Source organism: Prunus dulcis, chromosome 2 (assembly GCF_902201215.1).
Source record: "Prunus dulcis chromosome 2, ALMONDv2, whole genome shotgun sequence".
In the NCBI taxonomy this organism is placed as follows: domain Eukaryota; kingdom Viridiplantae; phylum Streptophyta; class Magnoliopsida; order Rosales; family Rosaceae; genus Prunus; species Prunus dulcis.
The window spans coordinates 20,311,733-20,333,288 of NC_047651.1; the positions used below are offsets into that span (position 1 = coordinate 20,311,733).

At 35.3% G+C, this 21,556-nt stretch overlaps 2 protein-coding genes across 7 annotated transcripts; both read right to left on the reverse strand.

Moving 5' to 3' along the window:
* Positions 1-3,905: 3,905 nt before the first annotated feature.
* On the reverse strand, positions 3,906-10,682 carry LOC117619518 (chorismate synthase, chloroplastic). 2 transcript variants are annotated; one of them, XM_034349494.1, is made up of 13 exons: positions 10,272-10,682; positions 9,567-9,717; positions 8,837-8,913; positions 8,649-8,707; positions 8,310-8,393; positions 8,128-8,220; positions 7,115-7,195; positions 6,354-6,485; positions 6,166-6,268; positions 5,907-6,001; positions 5,735-5,800; positions 4,519-4,603; positions 3,906-4,323 (listed from the first exon to the last, which is right to left on the reverse strand). In XM_034349494.1, the coding sequence occupies exons 1-13, from the start codon at positions 10,417-10,419 to the stop codon at positions 4,166-4,168; spliced, it is 1,332 nt and encodes a 443-aa protein (XP_034205385.1). In that variant the 5' UTR covers positions 10,420-10,682; the 3' UTR covers positions 3,906-4,165. The 2 variants fall into 2 exon arrangements, with proteins under 2 accessions (XP_034205385.1, XP_034205386.1); XM_034349495.1 differs by lacking the exon at positions 5,735-5,800.
* Positions 10,683-11,855: 1,173 nt separating this feature from the next.
* LOC117618573 (aminodeoxychorismate synthase, chloroplastic) lies at positions 11,856-19,436 on the reverse strand. Of its 5 annotated transcripts, XM_034348206.1 has the most exons (15): positions 19,249-19,436; positions 19,017-19,094; positions 18,537-18,926; positions 17,997-18,128; positions 17,457-17,524; positions 16,917-16,981; positions 16,657-16,723; positions 15,652-15,912; positions 15,438-15,564; positions 14,973-15,301; positions 14,582-14,661; positions 14,278-14,380; positions 13,920-14,002; positions 12,736-13,353; positions 12,070-12,550 (listed from the first exon to the last, which is right to left on the reverse strand). In XM_034348206.1, the coding sequence occupies exons 3-15, from the start codon at positions 18,865-18,867 to the stop codon at positions 12,070-12,072; spliced, it is 2,745 nt and encodes a 914-aa protein (XP_034204097.1). In that variant the 5' UTR covers positions 18,868-18,926; positions 19,017-19,094; positions 19,249-19,436. The 5 variants fall into 5 exon arrangements, with proteins under 5 accessions (XP_034204098.1, XP_034204096.1, XP_034204099.1 ...); XM_034348207.1 differs by lacking the exon at positions 19,017-19,094 and having other exon boundaries at positions 11,856-12,550; positions 18,537-18,829; XM_034348205.1 differs by lacking the exon at positions 19,017-19,094 and having other exon boundaries at positions 11,856-12,550.
* Positions 19,437-21,556: the final 2,120 nt, after the last annotated feature.

Here is a 21,556-nt window from a genome sequence, read left to right on the forward strand (position 1 = left end):
ATATTGATTATTAAATTACTTTGATGCCCTATTGAGTGCTTTGGGTATTTTTATGAGATTTTGGGGTTGGGCTTGTTTTAAGAAATTGATGGCAGTTTTGTAATTTATAAGAAGTTAAAAGCTTTTTTGTTATGTTATAAATGGGCTTTGGGTGTGTTTCTAAAGTTCATTTTATATAGGGTATTTTTATAATTTGGGCCTCCATATTGGGTATAATAGTGAATCTCCCTAAATAGTTTTCCAAACTATAGAGGAGGAGCCAGTTGTTTAATCAAATGGCCAAAAAGCAACCAATGATAAAAGAAATAAAATGCTTGCCAATTTATCATGAGTCATGACCAAGTAAGCCAAAATGTATAAGGGGTTTCCTCCATTGGAAAAAGTTTGCTTGTTTTATTATATATGCATGCCATGGGAACAATAGCTAATGCTTGCTCATTCCATGCCTTGTCTAAATCTTTTTCAGAACAAAAAAAAATGATGTCCAATGGCATGCCAAGAAAATTAATACTTGCCCATGATTAATTATCTGGGGGTAACTAAATTCTTGTTGGTAGCTTCTACTGCCCTCTTTTACCACTGCCTTTTCAGTGTGGTGGGTATCTTATTACTGTGGTCATAATGGGTTTTCACAACTGCAAAGGATTTATGATGAAGCAAGCAAAGCATCCAATCCAATTTGCCCAAATTCAAGCACAATTAGTACTACAAATTGAAGCAAAAAGGTTAATTAGAGCAAGATTACTCCGCATAAGCAGGCTTTACTTTTGTGAAGATTTACCTAATCATGGTTCATGACCCACCAAATTAAGTTTCAACCTAAACCAACAAAATTAGTTGGTTTCTTTATGCATGTGGTTGGTAAGTTGGTAGTGGCTGCCTCCTCCCCTTTTGCGTTTTGGGTGGGTAATATATTCATCAAAGTGCATTTTCCCTAACCTACTACTACCCTAGGCCTATGGTAAAACATCCTTTCCGCCCTATACATCAAAGTGAAACTCTCTTTTCATCCCACTTTTCCTTTTCCACAACCTTTTTTGACCCTCCATTTCCGGCCTATTCATCAAATCAAAGTGAAACTAAAATAACAATTAATAATAAAATAATAAAATTAAAAAGGGTTGATGAATATAACATTTGGTGCAATGTCCTTTTTTTTTCCAAGCAAAATACAAAGTACACTAGATGTTTCCTTTTTGTCACCTTCTTCTCAGCTCTTTCCTCCCTCTTGTATTGTTTTCTTTTTTTCTTTTTTTCTATTTGGGATTGTTTGTTAACCCATCTATGATGTGCTCTTTCTCCTTTTGCCAAATATTGTAATTTATGTTTGGTGTTCTATACATGCATGATGATGATGCATTGCTCTCTCTCTCTCTCTCTCTCTCTCTCTCTCTCTCTCTCTGTGCATAATATAATCCTGAAAGCCCAAGATTAGTGGACTAGGAAGACAATATAATACTAACTAATAATGGAATTTGCTTATAATTGAGCTTTCTAATTGGCATCAATTATTAGAGCCTGATCTCATTCCCTATCCACATACTATTTGTTAGCTTAGAGACATATCATATTTTAATGACAACAAGCTGATGTAATCCAGGCTCCTGCTTCTTTATCATCATGCCTTTTGCTTACCTAACAATCATAAACCCTGTGTGTCTTTAGTGATTTGATTAATTGAAAAAGATATATGTTAACTGAAGATGAGAACGACCATAACTTGACCTAGAACAATTAAACAAAAGATCGGGCTCATAATCTCACGACAACAACAAATTAATTAGATTGTATAAACATGAGAAACATGTGGTTGTGGTCGTACCTAGAAGATAGATATGTTGTATCTTCCTCTTAATTAGGTATACATCGTAGTTGCTAGTCATTATAGTTTTTGGTTTAATGGTGTTTCTCTTCTCAATGTTTGAAAATGACCAGCGTTTAAATCCCCCTCCTTCAATAATCACAAAAGAAAAAGTCCTAAAATATTCTAAGTTTGTGTTGTTTTGTCGGTCGATGATCAATACTTGTGACAAAAAATAATATATCCAAATTATATATATATATATTGATGTATTTGGCGTATACGTTAGTATCGCTAAAAATTTATGTTAAACAATTATATATCATCATTATTTAGTTGATGAAACAAACACGTCAATTCAATAATAATTAAGGCACTAATATCTCAAATTTATTTTGAAAAAGAAGCTTAGAATGGACTCTGACCTTACGTATATTGGAGATATGCCCTAATTAAATGAAAGATGCAAAATGCAGTCTCAAAACTGAAAAGAGTAGATTCTCTTAAACCTCTTTCACGTAACTTATTACATCATATCTAATTTTGCTTTACATATGCTTTGCATGTTTGAACAGTCAGATTCAGAGAGCATATTGAAAGGGATCTTACCACTTAGGCAGAAAATGACTCCACTACAGAAAATAATAGCATCTGTCGGTAGTCATATAAAAACAAATTCATACAAATAACAAGGAAGTTCCTTTACTTTTTCTAAAAAGGAAATTAATAGGAATAAAAGGCTATATATATATGTGTTATACAAGCAATATATTTTCATTTTTTCCCTACCATAGGTCAAATTTTACCTGTTTCCAAATCCTTGCTAAAAGTAAATAATATTCTTTATTGTCGGGTTCTTTCGGCCTTCCTTTTTGGTGTTTTTTTTTTTTTCCTTCTTAAGGAAAAAAAAATTGATTTACTATTTTTATTTTTCAAATGTGAAATAGCTTGCCTAGATGCCATTGTTTAGTCACCTATCTAGCACAATTAAAGTTTAGCTTGTTTTCTTCAACCATGCATGACCTAGCTTTTTTTTAGAGGAATCTGCTTTAAGCTATAAGCGTATAGCTTTTGAACATCTCATCCCCCTTTTCATCTAATTAATAATTTTGTTTGGAGAAAGATTCACATTATGGATTAGGATGTGAAGGGGACGACAACTAGTAGAAAACAAATCGTCGATGGTGCTGATGATCTTAAAATAATGGTTTGTGATCACCCATGCTGCTTCTTGATTCTCATCTTTATGATTTAATCCATATATTTATATAGACAATGTGCATATATATACTTGCTGCTTTATGCGTTCCTTTTCGTAACACCCCATGTCTGCAAAGTGTTATTTTAAAGACGAAAACATCTTTATTATAAACAAGAATGGTTTTGTAGATCAAATTAGGTGGTTAACCAGTCTATTGGGATGCTAAGCGAAATTGACAACAACAATAATCATTTGGGATTTTCCTATTATTATACAATGGTTGCAGACATGTTGTTAGCATGGGGTTTAGAAAAGTTTGAAAAAAATAATAAAGTTACAATAATTGAGTAGACGTGAGTTAAGCCAGTTAACCAAGGCAGTGAGCTCGCCACTTGCAGCCAAATTCGAGTGCCCCGACAAAAAGCTACACCCATTAGGTATATATAATACTATATTTGATGTCATGGTGTTCTTTCATTTCACTTTCGAAATCGGTTGTGAGTAATTTTCAGTTAACGGGTTTTTCACCACTTGATGGGATTTGAGTGGGCATATGTAACAATCGGCAAAAATGCTGGCACAAGTGTGATACTTTTCCAAATGAAAATGAAAGATAACAGAATTTGTATATAACTAAAGGGTGAACCAAGTAAACAGCAAGAAAAAGTAGGAGGTGAAGATGGTATTGTTAAAAGAAAAATAAGAATATCAGCTCTGGTATATGATATATATTCAATCCAAAGAATGAATATATGTGGGTTAAAAACAAATCTCACTGTCTTGTGAATCTTGCAAGTTTAGGAGCCCCACTTCCATTTAGAATGAATGACTTTTGATTCAATTTCAAAAAAATCTTGGAAATTCTCAAACGAAACAAAGCAACTGATTATTCACAACCATATATAAAATAAATATTTGAAACATTTATTGGCTTAAAATTATTGATACAAATTGAATGGTTGAATTTTGCTCATCTTGGGCCAAAAAGAAAGTGGTTGACAACATATATTCTAGTGTCTCACTACAATGGTAAACCAATGTCAACAAATCCTCTATATAGTCACAACTCAAACAGGAAAAGAAAAGAATGCCCTCTTGGACTCCCACAGAGCGCGTTTTATGATAATGAATTACACTGAATGGTATAGAAAGTTTGTCAACTTTCAACTGTGCAGAGCAGCTTCCTCAGCTGCTTCAACTTCGGTTATGCGCAGGGGTTCTTGTAGCTCGGGATTGATAGGAAACATATGACACTGTGCATAATGTGCCATTAGTTGGTCCACAAGCGCAAGGGCTATCGTAGCTTCCACCATCGGCACCGCTGCACCATTCCACCAAACAAAACTTGTAAGACCATTCAAGACCAAAATCACATTAATCAAGGACTTGTCTCGTTTTTTATTAACCAATTATAATCTAATGGCAGAAAAGAAAAAACAGGTTCCAAAATTGCTATGATGCAGGCAGTTAAAATTAAGGATTGCTTTATGACAGTATACATATCATTCAGACATACCTCGAGGAACAACACAAGGATCATGGCGACCACGGGCTATAAGTTCTATCTCATGTTTATCTCTAGTCACTGTATTCTGCTTCTTCTGCACAAATATCCCAAAACCATGACAGTTTTGTCAGTTAATTACAATTTTTTTTATCATCCAAGTCAAGCACAAGTTGTTAACTAGCTTTGCACCTAAAGTTGTATACTTTCAAAATTACTGAGCATAAACACAATTGGAATGAAACCGAGCTAAAATATAGATGATGAACATGTGGCCAGGGGAATCCATAGTCCACTAAACTTAGTACTCTAATGGCCCAAAACATGATTTATCACACATTAGTAACAGAAAATGACTCATGAAGTGAGCAGTCCCAGTTGAAAATAGTGGACTAGTATTCCAGTGTCATAGTTAGAGAGAGAGAGAGAGAGAGAGAGAGAGAGAGAGAGGTGGGTCGATGTTAGACTTACTGAAATAGTAGCTGTTGGCTTGAAAGCTATTCTCCCTACCATAGGTCAAATTTTACCTGTTTCCAAATCCTTGCTAAAGGTAAATAATATTCTTTATTGTCGGGGCCTTCCTTTTTTGGCTTTTTTTTTTCCCTTCTTAAGAAAAAAAATTGAGTTACTTCTTTTTTTCAAATGTGAAAAAGCTTGCCTAGATGCAATTGTTTAGTCACCTATCTAGCACAATGTTTGGTTGCCATGGCAAATTAAAGTTTAGTTTGTTCTCTCCAACAATTGATGACCAAGCTTTTTAGAGGAATCTGCTTTAAGCTATAAGCTTATAGCTTTTGAACATCTATATAAGATGATAAACTAAATATGCAAAAGAAAAAACCACATTAAACTTGTATTCAAAGTCCTGTAAGCCCAGGATTGCAAGTAAAAACAGCAGAGCTAATTTTATCATCTAAGTCAAGCACATGTTGTTAACTAGCTTTGTACCTAAAGTTGTATACTTTATAAATTCCTGAGCATATACACACAATAGGAATAAAACGAGACAAGTCCTTGATAATGGACATGTGGCCAGGGGAATCAATAGTCCTTTAAAATTAGTACTCTAATGGCCCAAAACATGATTTATCACACATTAGTAACAGAAAATGACTCATGAAGTGAGCAGTGCCAGCTGAAAATAGTAGACTGGTATTCCAGTGTCATAGTTATGAGAGAGAGGAGGGATTGAGAGAGACAGAGAGAGGTGGGTCGATGTTAGACTTACTGAAATAGTAGCTGTTGGCTTGAAAGCTATTCTCATGTTTATGATTTCCCCATTGGATATTCCTCCCTGATTGCCAGCAAATACAATCTAAGTGTACCAGACATGCTCAAGAAAAATATTTACCAACTTACTCAACATTTAGAAGTAACAAATTGAAATCTAGAACAAATACCTGTGTCCCACCAGAGCGATTTGTTTTTGTCCTGATTTTTCCTTGTTCATCCAAGTAGAATTCATCGTTGTGTTCACTCCCGGTTAAAAAGGTACCTGCCAGGTATTTGTGAACAGTAAGATCTTACTGAAAATATAGTGGGAGGAAAAAGAAAAACCATGACAATAAGATTTCTAGCAATCATTCTCTAGTCACCACTTCCAAGTTAAGAACTTTATAGGCAACCACCCAAAAGTATCATAAGTTTGTGAATCTTAACCTGCAAATCCACTTCCAAATTCAAAACCCTTTGTTGCAGGTAATGACAAAACAGCTTTAGCAAATTCAGCTTCAAGTTTGTCAAAGACTGGTGAACCAAGCCCCTGAGATACAACTGCATTGTCAATACTCCATAACACAGAGAGAGAGAGAGAGAGAGAGAGAGAGAGAGAGAGAGAGAGATTTTACCGGTGGGCAGTTCCTAACGATGCACGTGACAACACCACCAATGGATTCCCCTTTCACCCTAACAGCATCAATGGCAGCAATCATCTTCTCTGCATATTCAGCGTCTGGGCACCTAACAATGTTACTCTCTACCTGACAATATTTAAATAAAAATAATAGTACAGTTAATGAGAATGTAGAATGGCTAAAAACGGAGCATCATAAGGGCACCACTGATTAAGTCAATTTTTTATGAATAATAAAAGTTAAATTCTGTGTCAAAAAGTACTTCAATAATCCATATGATTGAGAACATGGAATGTGTAAAATCGAAAAAGAGTAAGCCACACCAATTTACATCTAAGATTCTCCAAGAACTTGAAACCTCATGTAACAACTCCATTGAATTATTGGGTTTTCATACTGTTCCATCAGGTACTAAGGGGAATGTAGAGCTTTGTATAGCCAGCTACAGGTCAGAAACCAATTAGGAAAAACATATTTATGAAGAGGGTAATTTTCGTTTCACATTTGGGCGTGGGTACTATGGTAGCCAATAATAACTCATGAAATGTTACTGGATGTGACAACCACAGATAAATCATATAATTGGAGAGTAAGAACAGTATCATTGTCTCAGAGATTATGCTACAAAATTAGGTACTCAAGAGTCCTAAATCATTCAGATATTTAGTCTGCATATTGAATGTTGTTCCTTGTAGCTGACATGCATTGTGCAGAGCTTATTATACAAAAATTTAAATTAATATCCATAATCCCACCTGATCAAGTGCCAGTGTATAATGATTAACGGACTCCTCTGGAAGCACAACCTTGTGAACTTGTGAAACATAAGCAAGAACCTGTAGATGTTACAAACATAAGGGAAAAGGTTTAGAAATTATGAAAAGAAAAAGAAAAAGAAATAAGTGCAGATAAGTTTATATGATTATGAATGGCAAGATTGGCCAGAGAAGTTCTGAAACTTTTTCAATTAACATAAAGGACAACAGATATTAATAGCTCCAAATTCCAATTACTTATTCACTATGATTTGAGGACACAGATATGAATGTCATGTACTGTCACAGACATGGTGTGTCCGGCAAGTCCACTTCCAAAAATCTAGACATGTGGACATGCCAATACATGTGTATTTTATTTATTTATTTAGAAATATCATCTATTCTTGATATTCTTGAGCATATCTTTACTTGTAAAAGAAGCATATTGCCACACAAAGTTATGAAAATAATAATCGCGATTCATTTTCTAGGAAAAAAAAAATTCCTAAGATCTTGATTTATAGGCAAATGAATATATATATTTTCCTAGGCGTCCAAAGACGTGTTCAACATGGGTGGATACTAGTCTTGTGTCCTTAGATGTCAAAGAGAGCAAAATTTTATGAAAGACGCATCCTCAAATCATAAGTTTCTCAGTAGCAAGTAATAGTAAGATAACACTACCTCTCAATTTTGAATTTAATAGTCAAATTAAAACTTCTCTTAGCCTGATACATTCACAATTCTTCAAGGTAAATCAACTTCAATAAATAAGCAGCAACACAATGATTAAACGAACTAGAGTCTCAGGCATTATCATGTAACTATTCACAGATACACAGGTAGTGAAATATACAGATATAAAATCAAGAACCCAACAAGGGGGAAAGTTATGTGCATTAGCAAATGTGTCTGCATCATGTTAAAGAAACAAAATCCCGGGGAGAAAGTTTCTCCACCTCACATCAAAACACTCACGCACACACCTACAAACAGAAGTACACACACACCTCAGTTCCTGAAAAGGCCTTAAGGATTTTCTTGGCAACTGCTCCTGCAGCAACTCTTCCTATTGTTTCTCTAGCTGAAGATCTACCACCACCCTTCATTAACAAAATAGGTTAAGATCTACATATCTGCAATTCCAAACAAGTAATCATGAACTGTTAATTATTAAGCTTAAAGATGGTACCTGCACTGATCTGACACCATACTTCAGGTCATAAGTTCGATCTGCATGTGAAGGCCTATAAGCTATTGACATTTCGTCATAATCCTAAAAACCACCAACATAATTATTGGAAACTTTCTATGCACGATAAACAATATCTTCAGTATAACAATGCTCCACTGAACAAGTGATTGACTTGTAAAAAGCATAAATGTGATCGTCAATTTAAATTCTCCTATAAATGACGAATCAGTAAAAATCATAAACAAAGAAAAAAAACACATTGCAAAGAAATATCAGTTTTTTAACACTTCCATTTTCTTTACTCTTCATATATTCCCTCTAGCACTAGATACTTACACGTCCTCTCTGATCAGTATTGGGTACAAGCACAAGAATTGGGGTCCCAGTAGTCACTCCTGCAGTTAATTATAAAATCATTTAGAGTGCACACAAATGTGTTGAGAAGTAATTTCCTAGCTGAAAAGGAAACTAAAAAAGGAACCCTGAAAAAAGCACATTGAACAAAAATTCCAAAAAGATCTAACCTTCATGAACTCCAGAAAGTATTCGGCATGTGTCAGTTTCCTTCCTAGGAGTAGTAATCCGACTTTGACCTGGCCTCCTGACAACCCATAAAAAGTTCGCATCAAAACAAATCAGAAACCAGCAATAATAAAGGAAGCTTTCCGTGATTATCACAGGGAACACATTGTACTAATATCAACAATATAAACAGTCTACATCCATGGAAACTAACTGTGTCAGCATACAATGAGCCTGGATCAAAATACCTCAGAGACTTTAAGATGAAGATGAACATGAAAACATACTAGTAAAATAACATTCAATTGAACATGAAAATATACTAGTAAAATTAGATTCAATTGAACATGAAATGAGAAATATAAGTTCGCATCAAAACAAATCAGAAACCAGCAATAATAATGGAAGCTTTCCATGATTATCACAGGCAACACATTGTACTAATATCAACAATATAAACAGTCTACTTATCCATGGAAACTAACTGTGTCAGCATACAATGAGCCTGGATCAAAATACCTCAGAGACTTTAAGATGAAGATGAACATGAAAACATACTAGTAAAATAACATTCAATTGAACATGAAACTATACTAGTAAAATTAGATTCAATTGAACATGAAATGAGAAATATCAATCGTTACAAATTCAACAACGCAAGTTAGGAGAGTCTTCCAACTCCCCAAAAAACTTTAAAATGAGCATGACAAGGGCAAGCCCTGTATCAAGTACCTTCTGTCCAGGTCGCCCTGCAAATCAGCTTCAGAGAGGGGCATCCTAGGAGGACATCCATCGATTACACAACCAACACCACCACCATGTGATTCTCCAAAAGTTGTTACACGGAAGAAATTTCCATAAGTATTGCCAGCTGCCTGCACCTCTGAAATTTAACAGCAAAAAAATTCAGAATTCGAAGTCCTAGCTTACTACAATCCCTTACATTATATAAACTCCCATTTATTTTAAAACTTGCATTCGAAAAGTACTAATTTTTTCTTCTAATCCCGTTATCAATTGGACTGAGTGACAACAGGGGTACTTAGTTTTTACAACTTTTGACCGAAAACAAAGTTTTTACAAATTGGGTAGTGCTTGCAGAAGCTACTTAAAGTCGCCGCAATCCCAATGATTTAATAATCTTTTAAAAGAATGAACCATGCTTATTGCATAAAAGAAATTCACTGGAAAGTACAGGGATTTATAACCTTAAGTAGACAATTAATTCAAGAGCTACATTGCACATAACAAACTTCTCATACATTGGACAGAGGAAGCAAATAGTAGACTTGACCACTTAACACACAGCATATACAGCCTTCAATGATGTAGCTAAACAATTTTAAGCAATTGAACATAAGCAGACATATGGAACTTGTACAGTGATTTGTATTAAGCAAAAGCAAATGATTTGAACAATCAGAGAGAGAGACTTACGGAGCTTCCTGAGAGTACGAGGGCGGATCAAAAACTGTACTGAGGGGGACGATAGATTTCGAAGATCCGAGGAGATAGAGCACAACCCAGAAAGCCCATCGGTCCTTGAAGCTCCGAGAAATGGTTTGGATGTGAGAGACGAAGCCATCTCAATTGAACTCACTGAGCCCTCAGCCACCAACCACAACACCCAGGAAGAAGGGAAAGAAGAAAACGATGGAAGCTTTGAAGAAACTAAAGAAAAAAAGTGGGTGCTTTGGATTTGGTTCGAGTAAATAATAAGGTGGTCGAATTTAGATGCAATAGAAGTTAGAACCCACCAACTCACTTCACCTACCCACCACTGCCACCACCACACCTTCGAGCTTTCAATTTATTTGTTTTTCTTTGTTTGGTGGCTTGCTACTCATAGCCAATCGTACTAGTAGCGAGTGCGGGTAGGGAGACTGGGAGATACAAATTAGATTAGAAGAGAATTGTAAAACATTTAAAATAATAAAATATTTAAAATAAAAAATAAAAAATGGGTATTATTTTTTTAAGGACACAATTATACTTTTTTTTAAAAAAAAAAACTTAAATTGAATTATTAATATTTAAAGATAAAAAAATTTATATTTATAAAAAAATTTAAATAAATAAAAATCCCAATTGGCACATAATGGGCTAGAAGTAAATTAAATGGATTTTGCTAAAACACAGTAGCCTATTTGTTGAGTGGACGATTCTTTATTGTTGATGCATTGTAGTCGGGAATTGTCTTGCTCAAAATGTTTTAGAAATAAAATAAGGTGATATGTTCAAGTTATTTTAACAAATATATCAACGTGGCTTTGAAGCCAGAACTATAGAGTAAAAATATTTAAAAGCATCTATCAAGTAAATTCTGAAGCAATTGATTATTGTTATATCAAGAAAATCATGAAAAACATGGAGTGGTGCTGCCTAATTGAAGAGTGACATTTCTATGTAGTGGCCATCAGGGTCTCCTCGTGTTTTGAGTGAAAATCATGAAAAACATGGGGTGTGCTGCCTTGCACGCGTATTCTTTATTAACTCAACTCAATTGTGTTTTCCTATTTCTGAACTCATTTTAATACAAATTCAGCCTACAGACAGACACATCACATCCCTCTATGTATGTCATGAGTTTCATTTTTTTAATATCATATATATTGCTCATGGTGTTTTTTTGGGGACCGTTCACGTGGACAATTGCTAAGCATTGATCGTTGAGAACTTCCCATGCATTAATGGTTGATAATCACCTACTCATATTTGAAAGACTGATCTAAGCATTCCTTGAATAATATATAAACTAAAACTAGTCACATAATTATAAAGATTGACACAAAATACTCATTACTCAAAATATCTCTCAGAGGCCTTTTGTCTTTTCTATTTGTTTATTTTTATATTTTTTGCTTCATTATTTATCTTCTTTTGTCTGGTACCTGGGCTGGTTGACAAAGTAGGTGGTGGTCAGGGTGAAATGTGAGGTGTGGTTAGGCAAATCAGACATTCCTCTCGTATGTTTTGACTTCGCAATGGAGTTGCATAAAGATTATTATCAGTACCAGTCTGTCGACAAGTCAAATTGGAATGAGATTATAATTAAGAAACATCCTTTTATTGTTTTCACAAATGAATCATGAATTCAATGGTAACTAAAACCAAAGCTATATATATTGCCTGCTGTTTTCCACAGGGCCTGTATGAGTTTCTTCTTTGACACTACAAATAATCATCACATGGGGAAAAAATGTGAAAAGAGAGTGCAAAATATGTCAATCCCTTCCTACAGAAACTCCATGACAGCTTTTGCTGGAGCCTGTGTTTTCAAAACCATTTCGTCGTACTCATCTTCAGGATTTGATAAAGCAATAATGGCTCCTCCTGCTCCTATTGAAGCTTCACCCTCATGTATAACAACAGTTCTAATAACTATATTCAGATCAAACGTCTGGTTGTATGAGAAGAACCCAATGGAGCCGGAGTAAATTCCTCGTGAACTGTTTTCAATTGAATCAAGAAGTTCCATTGATCTCAGTTTCGGTGCACCTGTCATTGAACCACCTGGAAATGCTGCTCTCACACAGTCAACTGCAGTTACATCCGACCGCTTCTTCCCACGAATTGTGCTCACCATAGTATGGACAGTAGCATATGATTCCACATCCATAAGATGGGGCACATGAACAGAGCCAGGCTCACATACACGACCAAGGTCGTTTCTTAGAAGATCAACAATCATAAGATTTTCAGCTTGATCCTTTTCACTGTAGAGAGATAGCAGAGTGCTCAAAGTCAGAATAAATTTAGCCAATACAAGAAAACTAAGATCCTGATAACAGCTCTTTCACTTGACCAAATTGTCATTTATAGTAACATGATTACATCAGAGGGAAAAATATACTATAATGGTTTTAATCTCCTGTAAAAAACGAGGGGAGATTCATTTTACCTGTATTGTAGCTGTAGTTTGTGTTGTTCATCTTCCTCCAGTGTTGCACCACGAGCTACAGTACCCTTAATGGGCTTTGCTTCCAGTATACCATTTCTATCCAACCGTAGAAACCGCTCTGGTGAAGAACAGCAGATGCATAGGTTTTCCTTTGTAAAATTAAGCCAGGCAGCATATGGTGCTGGGTTTTTCTCTCTAAGGTGAAGGTAAAGTCCCAATGAGTCCATTTCCCCGATTCTTTTTCTCATCTGAGTCGTGAGACATAATTCATAGCTTTCACCATCTTTAATGTATTCCATACACTTGTCAACATCTTTTATATACTCCTCCCTTGATTTATCAGCAAGGAAACTTGCTTGACATTGCGAAGATGTTAAAGCCTGTAAATTTGGCTCCTCTCCCTCCTTAGTAGCAGAAGTTTTTAAGCTGAGAAGCTTCTGTTCTGTATCATCCAACCATGGTGTCTTACTAGTGCATCCTTCGTTTATAGACAGTACATAAACATCGTTGGAGCAGTGATCAATAACTACAAGATTATCAGCAAAGAAAAAGCAAGCATCTGGAGTCCCGGATTTGTGGCGATTAGATAATGCTCCACATTCAACTTTAAGGCTATATCTGCATTACATGAAATCAGTGAACGCTCAGCTAACTTAAGACACATATAAGAAGAAGAACTATTTTTGGCTAGTGACAGACATTCAATCCAAGCATATAAATATGAAAAAGCAGAACCCAAAGGGAGAGAGATGATGACTTCTTATGACGGAACAGCAATCAGGAATCAGGATAGCTAAAAAGTAAAGAGACGTCTACTATTCAACTGATTATCTTCAGAGTCAATCAATCCATATTGGGATGACAGTCCTTCATTATCTTCAGGGTCAAGTATCCCATATTGGGAGATGACAGTCCTTTACTACTGAAGCATCAGCTCCAACTTTTCTTTTTAAATTTTTGACAGAGTATAAAACTTCTTTAGGGAATGATCCACGCTCTATGCCTTAATGAAACATTGGTAGAGTTTGACGGCACCAATCATGCTTTTACAAGAGACCAACTTTCTGAGAAACTGATTTTCCACAAGCTAAATTAACAAAACTGAATCCATACACTGAGGAGTAGTGGGTAAGAAGGAAAAGATTGTCCAAGAATGTTACATTCAAATAAACTTAACTGCATACCCCATGTAGCCAATATATCCACCATGAAAGTCAAATGGAAGTCCTTCATAATCCTTTTCATCATAACAAAATGACAGGAGCTCCTGAAACACAGATCAAGCAGCAAATATCACTTCAAGCTGGGAGACTGAACATAATAATATAATCACAAACATAATTATTTCCAAATGAACAGAAGAAAGTTCATTCTGACATAAGTTTATGGCCATAGAGATGATCTCTACATTAAGTATAACACATGTAAAAACATAGAAGCCCAAATATATCAAGAACAGAAATAAAAGGAGATAAGGGCATTTGAGAAGCTATCGTCACACACACAAGAAGATTACAACACAACCTGTAATTTCACTAATACCTTTTTCAAAAAGTCAAGAAAACCTTCTTCCAAAATGGTGCTTTTGGTAGAGTCTTGAGCATCCTCAACAGATAGAAAACCTCTGCCTTTCAAAGTCATATCACTGAAAAACGCAGTATATATAACTTAGAAATACTCACAAAAGCTTTATTCTAAAAAATTATGATTAGTTTTATATGAAAACATTATGAATGACAAGGTATTTATGTGATGATACTTATACTTGAAGCCTCGGTTAAACAAATATTCATACAAAACTACAAAATTGATGCTAAAATTTTCCCAAATCACTGTTCAGTCAAACCTTCTATCAGACAATTTAAAGGTCAATTGCTTCCAAAGAGTTCCACCTTTTCCTCCCATAAATGAAAAGCGTGCTCTTCTCTGAACATTCAAGAAAACAAAGAAAATAAGCCCCATAAAAGTAAAGACTATGATAATGCCAAATATTTCAACTAAAACCTTCACCAAGAACTATGAGAGAAGGAAAACTCATGCTAAGAGTTGTAACTAGCAATCAGAAGCAAGTGAAACTTACCAAACAACTTATAAAACTAGATGGGGAAAAATTATCAATCTTAAGATGGGCATACGCATGGCAATTAAAATGTAAAATCCAACGCCACACAAGAAAGTAGAAGAAGTAATATTGAGTTGTTTAATTGGAAAGAGAAATCACTGAACAATCAACAGACCTTTTCTATTGATGAACTGTCCAACCAAAAGGTGTTTTCAGCTTTATGATGTCCATAAAGTTCACAAAATATATTTTTTGCTCCACCAACCTGACCAGCCAAGTTCTTAAATCTCTTCCATTTGAGCTTCAGATATTTTACATCATTGCTTGGATGCAAAAGGTTAACCATATCAACCATACCAGAACAATTTCTGTTACCTTCGCTGTTCTCTAATAAGTTACTTCTTGAAGCCTTCCTATATAGTTGACCATCTGCATTATTTACCAGTTGCCTATGTCTAGGAACTTCTGTGAACAGTCGACTAACATGGGGAATCTGCACGCATGCTAAAAGAGGTTTATTGGTCAGTTGAAATTAGAGGCAGTTTATTCTAAGAAAATAATAATAGTTGTAAAATATATAGAACTACAAGGAAGAAGAAGAAGGATGAACAGATAATTCTAGAAAAGAGCCCCAGTTTACCTGTATAATCAAAATTCCGTTCTTGGAGGAATGATGCCCTCGAACTCAGCCAGTACTCCTCTGTGATCTCCCTGAAATTCTTGAATATCTGCCTTCCATGACAGGTTGCAATACTCTCTGGATGGAACTGTAAGGCTCAACACATAAAGTCAAGAGGGTATTGCACCGAAAACCAGAGCCCAACAATCACAAATGCAAAGAACAAGCAACACACCTGCAAACCATAATGAGGCCTGGTAGAATGCATAATGCCCATGAGAACCTTTTCGCTCTGCAGTTTGCCAGAATGGCTGAACGGCGAATAACTTCCATTTTTCACTTTTCTTGAAAAAGATCCAGCAGCAAACTCTGAGGGAACATCACACTTGTGGGTTTCAATAAAAGAAAGTGCATCCACGGAGGAAGTCCATGCTATAGGAATAAGTTCATCTGGGAGTGATTCAACATCTACAACAAGTGAATGGTACCGTACCACCTGCAATTAGGTATAGTCCATAGTTAAGAATAACTATCAGAATCACCGTAAAGGTCCATGGTAGCTGCAGCATGCACTTGCTGCAAAACCAAATCAATACAATAAAGTTCCAAGAAATCATCTTTGACCTTCTGCAATTTTAAATTTTTTCTTTTTCTTTTTTGTGGCAAGTGTAGATATACTATTTGAAATTTCAAGAATGAATGACTTCAGTTCTACATAAAAAGATCAGATCTTGCAATTATGTGACTTAGATAATAGTAATCATTATTCAATTAAATGATTGCAATCTCAAGTTCGCATGAAAATTATAATCTTAATAAAGTTTAAAAATTATTGCCCATTTACAAGTTAATTACCATCACATTTTCGTCCCACAAGTAAAGTTTTTACTGTCATAATATACAGACTAGAATCATCTACATGAAAAGCCAGAATTCTCGATCGCCTATTGTTTAGAAGCAAACTGAAAGTGAACTAGACACTGGCAATGTTCTTTTATTTTTATTTTTTCTAGGATGTGAGTAACTTTAGCAAGATATGAAAATTCAGAGAAACTGAGCAGTGTCATAGAGATTCCTTGATATATTTGACATCTTCCAAGGATAACCCTTCCATGGTATGGTAAAACGAATTACAAAGGTTGCAATAAACCAAAGAGATTTCAGTATAAGACAAATAATTTTCTTATTATTCTTTGTTACAAGCATTAATTTCAACTTCAAACTTTAAGAGAAGACTGACCTTGAATCCTGAGTTGTGGCCAGAAGGGATGTCATTGAAAAGTCTGCACCCATTGTGCTCAATTTCGCTGTATTGAGGAAAAAAGGAGAGTATAAAGTTAATAGAAGGAGAACTTATGGGGAAACCAAACAATCACAATAGCAAAGCTTCAATCCAAAATCTTTTTAATTGTAAAGCATATCTCACATTAATAATTAAAAAATTAGTAGAGAAAATAAACACCCATGAAAACCAAATCTTGTTATAATATACAACTATACCTCAACCGTCCATGGACTGGTTCAGATGCGTGGACAACTTTAGCACCGTGCACGTAAGCTAAAGCCTGTTTCATCAAAGTCATCCAGGAGAAGGGTGAAAACCAAGTCATATTAAGAGAACTATCATTCTTGATGAGAGAGGCTATGCATTCTGATATCACCACCTTATTAAGACCAAGATTACATGCTGTTCATGTGAAATACACTACATAATGCAAAGATTCATATATGCAGATATAAATCTATAAATACAACTGTCTACATGCTGCACCAGAACAAGCCAAAAAAACACTTGTATTTATTTATATTAAGCATATTGTGCATGTGTGTATTCACGTATGTAGTACGTATATTCCCTTTTTGGCATGGAACTTTGTATATAAGATTCTTAGAACAATGTGTCAAAACCACTGCCTGTATATACCATTTTAAGGGTAGCCTGTAATTCTTCCTAAAAATATCATTATGAATGTAACTAGGGAATTTTAACTTAAGCATCTAGGCTACATCAGAAGAGAAAAAAAGTGTAAAGCAAAATACCTGATGTCCAAGACAAACACCCAAAATAGGGATATCCCAGCAGTCAAGCAGCACCTGAAGACATATTCCTGACAGATTCAAATAGTTTCCAAATGAAATTATCAAAATAAACTTTAACACCTAAAGCAGAGGGCAAAAGAGGGCTGCAAACACCAGTCTAGAGAGCTGTTTTTTTTTTTTTTCCAAGTAAAACTTCATTCAAAAACGGCAACAGAATGCAATGGAAGTCATCTATAAGTATACCAGAGTAAATCACTCAAGAGGAGAACAAAAATGTGTGTGCTTGAACATAATCCAAAAGGTTGAAAACTCTTGAGAGTGGCCTATCTTATTAGCTCTGCAGAATAAAGGCTATCTAAATAAGACTTCATGTATCTATTTTTGGCCGAGATGCAATTAGAAGTAACAAGTAATGCAAAAAGAAGATGGTGGCTTAAATATCGTAACTCTACTTCTAGTCAATACTTCTTTCTGCTGTATGTCGTGACGATAAAGATGGAACTAGAATAGAAAAGATAAATTCATTTTTCTCCCTCTAACCTATGTCTGCTGGGCATGTTGGGGAACCAGGTCCAGGTGATATAACAACATTATCAAATGCATTTTCTTCATACAAGTAATAGCAGATGTCTTTCCACGTCAATTCATCATTTCGCACCACCACAGGAGGCACTGGCACAATCAGAAGCTAAAATGTCAGAATCAAGTCAAAATTAAATTTTCAATAAAACACATCTGTATAAACCGTCAGTCAGCTCTATTGCTCTCTTATGGCCCAGCCCTATTTATCTATCAATATGGTTTATTGAAGAAATATACCACTTTATCTAGCCAAGGCAGAAATTTTCCCATATAAGAAGCAATGTCCAGTTGTCTTTACGGCTATATTGGTAGCATGACTCACATGCTTTAATACTTTTAAGTGTACTTCACCAGGGGATAATCGGCCAACACTTCAGTACGCAGACATTACATTTTGTTATTCCTTAGCAGGTTATAGATGAAGAAAACATTATAGCCCTGGGAAATAATGAGCGGCATACATGGAGGAGATAGAGGGGGAGGAAGAGAAAAGCGTACACCCATTAATGACAGACAGCTCCTGGTATATGTTGTATGTGTAGCTGTCGTAGTTGTCAATCAACAATGTCCTCACAAATTCCAGCTTCTGACCAGGTTCCTGCAGGTGTTTCTTTCCCACATAGGATCCTTTTAAAGGCTGAGGCATCAAATTGCTAGACATCACCAGCCTTCTAGCATCATGATTAGATGCTCGATTTTTGTCCTTGTTATTGAAATTACCAACTTTCACATGAAGTTCAGACTCTAGCATATTCTTGTTTGTGCATGGTAACCCCTCAACAAAAGGATATCTGAGCTCAGAAGAAGACGAACACAAAGCGAAATTCATTTTTGTTACTTATGATAGAGATTGTCAAAAGTTGTACACAAGCGCCCAAAACTGAGCTTCTGCAGCACAGAAATGTACACAGTTAGATGTGCCACCTACAGTTTAATATGCCATGCAAAGCAATATGGTATTTAAGTCTCTTTCTTTACCTAAATCACTTAGAATTCCGTCAGTTTATTGGTCTCAAATTCAGCTGGGTTAAAACAGGATATAACTGTTCTTTTTCCCTGTCACACACAATATAAATACAGAGCCAAAAGCTGGAAAAGATATCATCAAACATTGCTTCTATTTGGATTTAAAAGACTGAAAAATAAAATATCAATGAATAACAGACATAGAAGGCAAATCAATATGAACCAAATAGAAACCCTAATTTACCTGGAGATGAGATGGTCTGACTGCTGTCGCGATGAGATAGCCGGATAAGACCACCGGTCGCCGCTGGAGGTTGGCGCGCTTGGGTATGGTCCACTCACAAGCCAAGCCGAAACGTAAAGCTCTTCCGCTCTCGCCGTTTGGCGCTTCGGCTCCCTTGGAGATGACACGGGCTCGTTCGCTGGAACCCAAGACTTAACGGCCCAGTGCATTTTATTTCCTTTTGAATCCTTCGGAAGCCATTAGATTTCACATAATTTTTTTAAAAAAAAAATTATAATTTTGTTTTGGTTTTTTGTTTAAGTGTTCAAACCGCTCTCTTTTTATTTTTACTAGAAAAGGGACAAAGAAGAGAGAGAAATTTCTCTTATGAACCATTCAGCAATCTGCATATTTTATAATAGAAAGAGAAGTTTTTTATATAAAAAAATCTCAAATTTTGATATGCAATCGAAATTGAGGAGACGGAATAGAACACAGGGTGCGTAGATAAACATTCTTAACCACTTGCTTTACAAGTCCCTTATAAATTTTTTTAATTTTTATTTTAGTCATCACATGATATATATATATATATATATAAGTCTTATTATTATTATATATTTTTGAATTTTTGTGTCCCCCTTTTTATAATTTTTAGATTTGTTGTTTCCCTATGCCCCATGTCGCATATATGTGTATGTGCAACATAAATGGCATTGTGAAGCAAAGGCAAATAAAAAACTATTTGCTAAGATGTCAAATTGTCATAATTCTGCCTCTATTGCTCTTGATTCCTATTAGCAATATCTATTGTACCAACGGGCCCAATAGGAGTCAACTACCTATCCAAACTATGCACTGATATTATCCTCACCTTAACCACCTAGGAGAGGGAGGACCCAATGGACCACTAGGTGGAGTTTTATCACAAAAGGCCTCTGTGCAATTAGAAGTGGACCACCTATATTTAAATTGTAGCTTATTGTTATATTATCAGATGTGGTACTTACACATCATGACTAGTGGCGTGATTCCAACCAATGTAACTCGTTCGTTCACAACACCAGCAACTTTTTGAGCATGAGCCGCCCACAACTCCACTTCTCACAACAAGGATTTTCTTGAGTCTTGCTAGAAGCCTTTGCTCCACCTACACACAGGATTTTCTTGAGCCTTTGCTCCACTAGCCCGCTCCACCTTTCTTCGTATGTCTAGGAAATTTTACTTGAGTCGCCTCTTTGAACATGTCAATGGCTCCACCTTGAACCAAATGCGTTTTAGCCGAACTTGACTCTGATACCAATTGTTATACCATAGGCCTAATAGAAGTCCACTACATGTCCAAACAATGCATTGAATTGTCCCCACCTTCGTTCAACATGCGAATTGGAATAAAAATGAAGGCTTATTAAGTCAATATATACTTCATATAAAAATCTCATGAAATCAGGTTTTCTTATTTGATATGTAGGGAATAAAAGCCACCAAAAATTATCTTGAGAAAATGATTATTTTGAAAAAGCATTTTTCATACTTAGCCAAAATTTTGATAGAACAATTTTTCATGTATGATATGAATGCATGAAGGAACCTAAGGTCAATCTAGGTAAAGAGCCTTAGATGTTCAATTCATAAAGAATTTTACAAGAATAACCTAACTCTTCCATATTGAAGAAATATCTGCTTGAGTATCGGCTTCTTGCTTCAATGTTCCAAAAGTCTTCCAGTGTGAACAGTATTTTTGATCCATTTGAGAATACCTGCTCCTTACAACTTATCACACTTGAAATAAATTAGATAAATAAGGAACAATTTGTTATCATCAAAATATGCATAATAATATTAAAAATCGTACGGCTAACAATCTCCCCTTTTTTGATGATGACAAATTAATATACAAAATATGATAATTGATTAAACGAAAGAGTAAAACAATTTTGTATCTAAGTATTTCTCCCCTTTTGTCATAAGAATATGCTTCCCCTAAAACAGTACTCAAAGGGTCCAAATTTTGAGAGCTAGAGCCCAACATATACAAGGATAAAGCCCAAAAATCGTAGTACATGAACATTACGCAAATTCCTTTTAAAAAAAAGGGAATTGTAAAAACCGACGTCGTTTTTCAAGAAAAGATACTCTCATTACACAAGCCTACGCAATCATCGGAGGATTTAACATTTGAGGATCACTTAAAGATGGTCCATGAAATGAACAATAACATTGTTTGTTGGACCTGCAAAACACACTTCATCAACTCGGTGGATTATAAGAATCACGTGCCAAACAAGAACTACAGCAAGATGATAGTCAATTCATTTCAAATGATAAG